Source organism: Nelusetta ayraudi, unplaced genomic scaffold (assembly GCF_046127955.1).
Source record: "Nelusetta ayraudi isolate G7.1 ecotype Tasmania unplaced genomic scaffold, CSIRO-AGI_Nayr_v1 ptg000235l, whole genome shotgun sequence".
Lineage (NCBI taxonomy): Eukaryota > Metazoa > Chordata > Actinopteri > Tetraodontiformes > Monacanthidae > Nelusetta > Nelusetta ayraudi.
In genome coordinates this window covers 88,593-96,888 of record NW_027466284.1, presented here as the reverse complement: position 1 = coordinate 96,888, position 8,296 = coordinate 88,593, and the positions used below count along the sequence as shown (strand labels likewise).

General features: G+C 47.3%; 3 protein-coding genes across 8 annotated transcripts in view; 2 read left to right on the top strand and 1 right to left on the bottom strand.

Annotated features, from left to right (window-relative positions):
- The window catches only part of xpo1b (exportin 1 (CRM1 homolog, yeast) b), a 155,004-nt gene that overhangs the window by 86,610 nt on the left and 60,098 nt on the right, over positions 1–8,296 (top strand). The window lies entirely within an intron of this gene.
- On the top strand, positions 1,223–4,946 carry haao (3-hydroxyanthranilate 3,4-dioxygenase). Its single transcript, XM_076016696.1, has 10 exons — positions 1,223–1,372; positions 1,489–1,567; positions 2,317–2,400; positions 2,889–2,995; positions 3,141–3,230; positions 3,317–3,360; positions 3,569–3,714; positions 4,033–4,101; positions 4,187–4,269; positions 4,668–4,946. The coding sequence occupies exons 1-10, from the start codon at positions 1,293–1,295 to the stop codon at positions 4,738–4,740; spliced, it is 855 nt and encodes a 284-aa protein (XP_075872811.1). The 5' UTR covers positions 1,223–1,292; the 3' UTR covers positions 4,741–4,946.
- LOC142882126 (transmembrane protein 229B-like) lies at positions 5,614–7,526 on the bottom strand. Its single transcript, XM_076016678.1, has 2 exons — positions 7,129–7,526; positions 5,614–6,129 (listed from the first exon to the last, which is right to left on the bottom strand). The coding sequence occupies exons 1-2, from the start codon at positions 7,163–7,165 to the stop codon at positions 5,645–5,647; spliced, it is 522 nt and encodes a 173-aa protein (XP_075872793.1). The 5' UTR covers positions 7,166–7,526; the 3' UTR covers positions 5,614–5,644.

Genomic DNA, 8,296 nt, shown 5'->3' with positions numbered 1-8,296 from the left:
CTCTCTCTCTGTCTCTCTCTCTCTCTCTGTCTCTGTCTCTCTCCCTCTCTCTGTCTCTGTCTCTCTCCCTCTCTCTCTCTCTCTGTCTCTCTCTCTGTTTCTCTATCTCCCTCTCTCTGTCTCTCTCTCTCTCTGTCTCTCTCTCTCTGTTTCTCTCTCTCTCTCTCTCTCTCTCTGTCTCTCTCTCTCTGTCTCTCTCTCTCTGTTTCTCTCTCTCTCTCTCTCTCTCTCTCTCTCTCTCTCTCTCTCTCTCTCTCTCTCTCTCTGTCTCTCTCTCTCCCTCTCTCTGTCTCTCTGTTTCTCTATCTCCCTCTCTCTGTCTCTCTCTCTCTCTCTCTGTGTTTCTCTATCTCCCTCTCTCTCTGTCTCTCTCTCTCTCTCTGTCTCTCTCTCTCCCTCTCTCTCTCTCTCTCTCGCTCACCTGAAGCAGTGTGATTGACAGCTGTTCCTCCCACTGTGCTGGTTCACTGGACCGGGTTGACTGATCCAGGAAGTCTTTTCAGCAGTTCGTATTGAGGCTTGTTGTTCTGCCTCTTTATTTAACCAAGTCTATTATATATATTATGTGTCCACTCATCTCGGAACAGGAAGTGACAACGTTTTAAGTTGTGGGCCGTTAAACCCATCAGAACCCCAAAGCTTCACAGAGGGGCAGAGCAGTGCGAGTGACAAAGTCAACAGAGAAAGCTGTCGCACTGTCGCACACTGTCGCCACAGCGGGGGGCATCGCTGTTGAAGCGGCTTCAATCATTGCGTTGCTGGGGAAGATGGACAAACAGTCCTGATGTGACTGATGCACTGAAGGACCTCGCAGCGGGACTGTAGACCCAAGAGTTGGATTAGAGCACAGTTGTTGTCGTTGTCGTCGTTTCTTTTCACATGTAAATGATGAATAAATACTGTCTCTCAGTCTGTCTACTGAACCCATCGCAAGATTGCCAATGAGCTCTTACTGACTGATACTATTGAGTGCAACAAAAACATCATGTTTTTCTACGTCGTCTTGTGAAACGCCCCTCGATGCTGTGATCAATGATGGCAATGCAGCCAGCAAAGACAGAAACACAAGCAGGGCCTTGCTGTACGAAGCTGCAATCCCAATCCCACTCCCAATCCCACTCCCACAATGCACAAAGACTCAGTGACTCTCAAACGGCCTTTCACCCGTGGCCAGGAAGCGGAGTCCCTCCCCCACTGAACTTTGATTTTCTGTTACGGCCGTGGCAACTATGTTGATGAGTCACATTTCAGCACAGCTCTGCTGAGGACAGGCGGCTCAGTCACCTTGAAAAATGAAAAATCCAATCAACGTGGAAAACTGGATTACAGCAAACCAGGATGCTTTTCTCCCACCGGTGTGCAACAAGCTGATGTAAGTTTTCTATATTCTCACCAAAGGCTTCTGTAACTCCAGCGAGCAGTGCTCGTGTTGGACAGCAAACAGTGCGTTGGGTTTTAATGCGAGCAAACGTTCTCTCTCACGTCCAGGCACTTTTCCCAGTTGAATATCATGTTTGTTGGAGGTCCTAATGTGAGGAAGGATTACCACATAGAGGAAGGCGAGGAGGTGAGATCAGGAGCAGCAATCATTGACTGGCTTGACTTTACTCAGTGTCTGCTTTTCACTCTCTGTCGTCTTCCTTGTATAATCCTCTCAATCACGACTCTGCTTTAACTTTTCTTTCTTGGTTTTACTTACTTATCCTTTTTCAACTGGAGGCTCAACACTATGACCCCCCCCCCAATCACAGGACAAACTCCACCACAATGTTGCAATGCTTCAGTCAATACAGCAGGAGGAAACTCTGAAACCCTTCTCTGTCGCGGACTCTTTCATTTCATTTCTTTGTGAACGTTGTTGAATATACCATGTGAACGTTGTCTGCTTTGCTTTATCAGACCTCTAATCCCCAAATCTTGACGTAGTCGCTGTCCTTCAACTCCACCGTGTTCTCCTGGCTGCCTAGCTTCAGATAGGATCTTTTGTAGACTATAAATATTTCTGCTTAATTCTCCTTCTCCCGTGAAGTTAGCCAAATATAAACCAAATGCAACTCGCAAACACCTCGATGGTACATTTCTATAGCAATCACCTTATTTTTCACAGAGTTTTACAAAACAGTTGACAGATTCATCTCTGTTTTAACTATACCACATCGTGATAGATTGTCTCTAGATTCACACTTGCTGTGCTACTGTAAATCCACTATCAATCTCCAGCGCCTCGTTTCTGCACTTTTACTGACTTGAAGGATCATATTTGGGCTGGACGAGGACACATAATGTCTTTCACTCTGCTTTACTTCCTTTCAACAGTTATTTTTCCAGCTGAAGGGGGACATGTGTTTGAAGGTCGTTGAAAACGGCAAACACAAGGATGTGCATATCAAGGAGGGAGAGGTGAGTCTGTGCTCCGTGTGTGAGCTGCAATGTACATATACATTATAATATCAAGTAAAAGTTGTTTTATTTTGGCAATTTAACATAAAAGATGAAAGCAACACATTTTATTGAGACGTTCCACGCAAACTGACCTCTCAAGCAGTTCCTTGTTGTAACTTTGCTGATGAAGATTTTCAGCTTATTAAAACCACAAAGCCACAAACTCAGAAAATTATTATAAAATCTGAGTTGTTTTTTTTTAAGCTGCAAGACCTGATCAGCAAAACCCAAAGAACCACCAAAAACAACTTGAAATATATTGATTTGCATATTATTCCTTTATATAATATGTCACATTCACCTTTTAAGTTGAATTGCAGAAATACTGCAACCTGTTCAGGAGATTCTAATGTTCTGGGTGGTGCCTGTACTTCCAAGACTGAGACTCATTTTTGTGTTTCCTTTCTTTATTATTATATTCATATTTATTATATTTGTCTTTTTAGATGTTTCTACTGCCAGCTCGTATTCCGCACTCCCCACAGAGACAGGCGAACACAGTGGGGCTGGTGGTGGAGAGGAGGCGGCTGCCCACTGAGACTGACTGTCTAAGGTTTCCTACAGCATTCCTACGCTTTGTTTGTTTGTTTGTTTGTTTGTTTGAACAACAACAACAACAACAATTGAATGAGAAAGATGAAGAATACAGAAGGGTCCAGGAGTGACTGGGATGTTCATTGGGGGGGCGGGGTTTTCAGGTATTATGTGAACAACAGCACGGCCACCCTCATTGAGAGATGGTTTCCTTGCAAGGACCTGGGCAGTGAACTCGTGCCCATCATCAAAGAGTAAGACGCTGTCAGCTCCGTCCTGCTGAAGGTACCAGAGCGAATGATTCCGTCCGGTCAAACCTACTGTTGCTTCGTCTTTCCAGGATCATGGAAACCAAAGCCTTCAAAACAGGAAAACCAGATCCAAGTAAGCTCCTGCTGACCGGTCCAAAGAACAAATACACACTGTGCTGGTCTGATAGCACAGTGACAGTGTTGCAGACTAAAGCCATCGGCACGCCTCTAGCTAGACACAAGTCGACGTACTCCATGTAGTTTAAAGATGCACACAAGGATGGTGTATTGTGTCTAAGTCGTGTCCAACTTGTCACAAACTACCTTTGAAAAAAAAACAGCTGAAATTGCCAAGGAGGCCCCGTTTCAGATGAACACCATGAACGTGATGTCGCCGTACTGCTTTAAAGCCTGGCTGGAGAAACAGAGGCCGTCCTTGGCCAGCGGGGGGCCCATTGACATGTTTGGAGCCCAGTTTGAAACGGAGGTAATCGCCCGAAGAAACGCCTGCTTAACCTCCATTAACCTCACAACATGAAGGCCAACAGTCTGCACCTTTTTGCTGGTGTGCAACTCTTGAATTATACATGAGTGTGAATGTTGTGTGTGCGCTTGTTAACCTCCGCTAGTTTTGCTACTTGTGAATTATCTGACCTCTTCGTACACGGATGGCACGCAGGGCAGTGGGGGTGCGTCATCACAAGGCCATGCACAGTCACACAGCAGTACCAGGTGCAATGCTGATGGGTTTCCAGTACATCTCCAGTATCTAACACAGTAAATCTGTATCGTCTCCCAATACCAGGCAATGGTGTTTGGACCGGGGCAGTCAGACGCGCCAGGGCGCCAGAGTGATGCATGGATCTGGCAGATGGTGTGTGTTTCACAGTGCTCCTCAGTGTTGTGTAGCTCCTGATGTTAGCCCACTGAATGACGCCGCGATGGCTGTTTGTCCCCAGGAGGGAACGTCCACAGTCACGGTGGAGTCACAGGACTTCACTCTTGCAGCTGGAGACAGTCTTCTCATTCCTGAACAGAACCAGTGAGTCCATATCACCTCCCGAGGAGCGGCGCTGGTGCTTTAAATATATATTGGTCAATGCAGATATTTCTACCACTAGCCTATACGTTAGCTTAGGTTTGCATTATGAGATCCTCATCACACTTTACAAGACTTTACTTTAAATTTAAATGATGACTGGCCAAACATTTCAAACACAAGACAGACAGAGCAGCGGTATGAGCGTCATTATCGCTAATTCCATCAATCAAAAGAGATATTTTCCGTAGACGACTCACACCATAGACATTCTAGTCAAGTGTGCAACAGGGACTTTTGACATGAACACGTATCGCGCATAAGGAGTGACTTCACAAACAAGGTTTATAAATACATTTTATTCCAAACAATAAGAGCAACTCATTGCTTTCCCTCCACAGGTTCCAGTGGCAGAGAGGCAAAGAAACCGTTGCCCTGTTTGTGGTTCAAAACCCTGAGCGAAAGAGACCCTGAGGAGCTGTCAACTGACACATATACACACATACGCACAATATATATACATGGAGAGAACATATGATGAAGAGGTGGAGAGAAGCGTGATGTACAAAATAATGAAAAAAAAAAAAAACAATCAGGAAGGACGGAGAAGCAGATAAAAGACTATAAATCAATCCACTGCGCTTTGTTCTAATAATAAAATGATGTCAATGAATAACTGAGCTGCCAGCGGTTCCAAATGTATACCAGCTTTCTTATTATTACGTAATAATTATTTAATACAGTTATCCTTGTGATGATTTCATTGAATGATTTTATTGTTGTTGTTGTTGCTGTTGCTGTATTGCTTCACAAACAGTCAATAGAAGTCAATACACTGTGTGAAGAGCTGTGTAACCAGATGGACGGACTGCACTGCTGCTGCTGCTGCGTCTGCTTCTTCTTCCTGTTCTTCTTTCTTAACGATGTAATACAACGACACCATTGTTTGGTCCCGACGGCAGGATAAAGGTCTTTGTCTTCCCGAGGGTCAACACTCCTTCACTCAAATACAGCCGATGGAAAAAAGACCTCACACCAAGTGCCGTCGTCATGAAGCCGTCCATTTCCTCCGCGATGGATTCCATTCAAGTGTGTAGAGGCGAGGTTGTGTCAAGGAGGCAGTCACTAAACATTTCTAGCGTCACACTCAGCTGTGTGTCATTGTACAGCCTGCCTCCAAACACACACACACACACACACACACACACACACACACACACACTGGCTCCAGGGGAACGCTATAGAAAGTACGTATCAGAGACACACATGGAGAACTCAATGAACTCAATGACAGATGTGAATGAAGATGAAAGTGAACAAAGCAATAAAAGCGACGTTGGGGTTGCTTTTGGAGGCCGTGCCGTGCCGTGCCGTGCCGTCAGTGGTGCAGTCTCATCCTCAGGGTGTTCCTGATCACATGCTGCTCTGCGATCAACGCTGCCACGCACCACGGCACGGCGTACTCCAGGGTGACCAGTCCACACAGGTTGCAGCTGAAGCCGGAGTAGTCCCAGGGACACGCCCCCAGCAGCCGCAGCCCGCTGCCCCAGCTGTACTCCCACAGGTAGATGAAGAGGGCGTAGGTCAGCAGCCGCAGCGGCAGCCAGCAGCGCCGGGCCAGCAGCCGGGCCCGGAGGCTCTCCATCACGTAGATGGCGCCGCCGTACATGGGGAGAGCCCACAGGCTGGTGTGGCCCACCAGTCGGGGGTCCCGGGTGGTGCACCAGTCCCAGGCGGCGGTGAAGGCCACCTCGCACAGGCAGCCGTGCAGCGCGTACACATAGAGGCGGGCGGCAGCGGAGAGGCTGCGACCCGAGCTCTTCCCGCTGGGCTCAGCCCGGGCCTCGTCCTCAGCAGCCGTCCCTGCGACACACAGGCACAGAAGCTGTTGCTGCTGCTGGTGTAGGAACAACTTGTTCACAGTGTTTAATTCAAATCTTAAATCCTGACGAGTGTAGACACCTGAGCGTGATGAAGGGCGATAAGCAAGAGTAGAAGCCAAGACTCATATGTATGGCATCAAGCACTGCATATGAACATGGGGAACCGGGATGCACCCATCCATGTCTTTATCGCAAAGATTGCTATTGTGTGATTTTGATAGTAAACAATTGGCTTATTTCAGTGTAGCAGAGATGTGTGGTGGTGTTGGTGAGGTACACGAATGCAAACCATCTTCAGGAATCACTTTGAAGAAAAAACAAAACAACGCAACTAATTGAAACATTTTAGCAGCAGGCCCAGTTCACCGTCCAAGATGAAAATACGTACACGCTTGTCTGCATGCATGTATTAGTCAATAATAGGTCCAATGGAACCAATGCCTGGGCTTACATACAGCTGACGTGAAAAAACAAACAGACATTAAATAAGGCAAAGCCTGCAAAAAGGATCAAATAAATGATCTGGATATTTTATATCGCACTCCACACACTGACACGTGCACCTTTCAAATATCGTAGCCATCTTGTCACAAACTACAGCCACAGTGGTAGTTTGTCCCGTCAAGACTGAACACACAGCTTAGTGGGGGGGGGGGATTATAGAGACCAATAAGCAAATTAAAGGCTTTGAGCCGTCCTCACTTCAGAAATGTTTCACACTCGGGAACGCGGCGCCGAGTTCCCTCAAGCAGAAGAAATACCAACATGATACTTGGACAAATGACTGACAGCCTCTGTCTCTGGGTGCTCTCCCCTCAGATCCGCCGAAAGATCACAGTGGTACATCAGCAGCAACCTGTCAGTACTTTTTTTTTTTAATTTTTAACAAAGACTTGGTTGCATGGAGAAGAAGCACCGCGCTGTCTTTACTCTGCATGCAGTTCGTGGAGAGGAATCGGTTGGAAACTTTGCTCCTTACCTTGCTGTGTCCGCACGCTACGCTTCCTCATCTCCATCCCTGGGCAGCATATGGATCCGTCTACGTTAATCCTTCTTGCTTCCTGTGTGTGTGTGCGTGTGTGCGTGTGTGTGTGTGTCAGGCTAAATATTAAACGGTCCCCTCTTATCAGAGACAGCGATGCCTCTGTCAAAGCTTAAGTCGTGGCCTCAGAAACTGTGTGCTGATGTCGGGGCCAATAAACGCACAGAGCTCACATTGTGTATAAATACCTTCTTTATCACTCAAGAGGAAGTGTGAAGCCGACCCCTGTTAATAATACAAATTAAAAGTCGGGTAACCTGGCCGAAATGTGTGCACAGGAATCAATGGAAGGTTTCCATAAATGAAAAACCCAGGCTTGTGACTCCAGAATGTACGATTCTTCTTCTACTACTACTACTACTACAGTATTCATACTTGCAGTAATCTACTGATGATCCATACTCACAACACGCACAACCTGTGTCGCTGTGCCGTTTCACACACACGATGGCGGGCAGCGCCGCCATAAAGGCTCCCTGGGAGCAGATGTCAGTTGCGAGTGTCATTGTGCCGCTCGGCTCTGTTTGTTCAGTGTGTGTTCCTAGAAAACAGTTCGCTGGGTGACAGACCTCTGGATCAGAGTCCAGTGGTACTGGCAAACACACCGCTTCAGACTGGGCCGCACTGCTGTCTGGGAGTCAATGACCGCCAAAGCAGTGCGTGACCATTGTTGCACCGCTCGCACAGTGCGTGGGGAGGAGAGAAGAGGCCAATGGAGATAAGAGCCACTAGGGGGGGCTGTGAGGGACATGCAAGGGAAGCGGAGAAGCTCCATGAAGCAGCATGCAGTGACTGTGACGACCGAGCCGTCTTCTCTCCACGTGCCGTGCATTTGTACTCGGAAGTTCCAGGTCGGAAGTTTCAACAAGAGGAACACGCCCCCCTCCCTACCCCAACAGCGGGTTGCTTGGAGCTTCTCGGCCACTAGAGGGGGCCCAAGCACACGCTATGGACAGTAGGATAGACTGAGAAACTGTCTTTGACCTCTGTAGTGAGGCAAACAAGAAGATCATTGAGTTGAGATTTATTGTGGTTTTTATTGTAAAGTTCAACTCACACCTGAGTGTTTGCACTGCACTGCACAGCCTTCTCTCCATGGCTGGAC

What these genes read in the sequence shown, in the direction of transcription:
- LOC142882126 (XM_076016678.1), bottom strand. Translation starts at nt 7,165, where the DNA reads ATGGAGATGAGGAAGCGTAGCGTGCGGACACAGCAAG. An exon ending in TAGCGTGCGGACACAGCAAG is followed by an intron (nt 6,130 to 7,128) that starts GTAAGGAGCAAA and finishes TGTGTGTCGCAG; the next exon opens with GGACGGCTGCTGAGGACGAG.
- haao (XM_076016696.1), top strand. Translation starts at nt 1,293, where the DNA reads ATGAAAAATCCAATCAACGTGGAAAACTGGATTACAGCAAACCAGGAT. An exon ending in CCGGTGTGCAACAAGCTGAT is followed by an intron (nt 1,373 to 1,488) that starts GTAAGTTTTCTA and finishes TCTCACGTCCAG; the next exon opens with GCACTTTTCCCAGTTGAATA. An exon ending in ACTGAGACTGACTGTCTAAG is followed by an intron (nt 2,996 to 3,140) that starts GTTTCCTACAGC and finishes CGGGGTTTTCAG; the next exon opens with GTATTATGTGAACAACAGCA.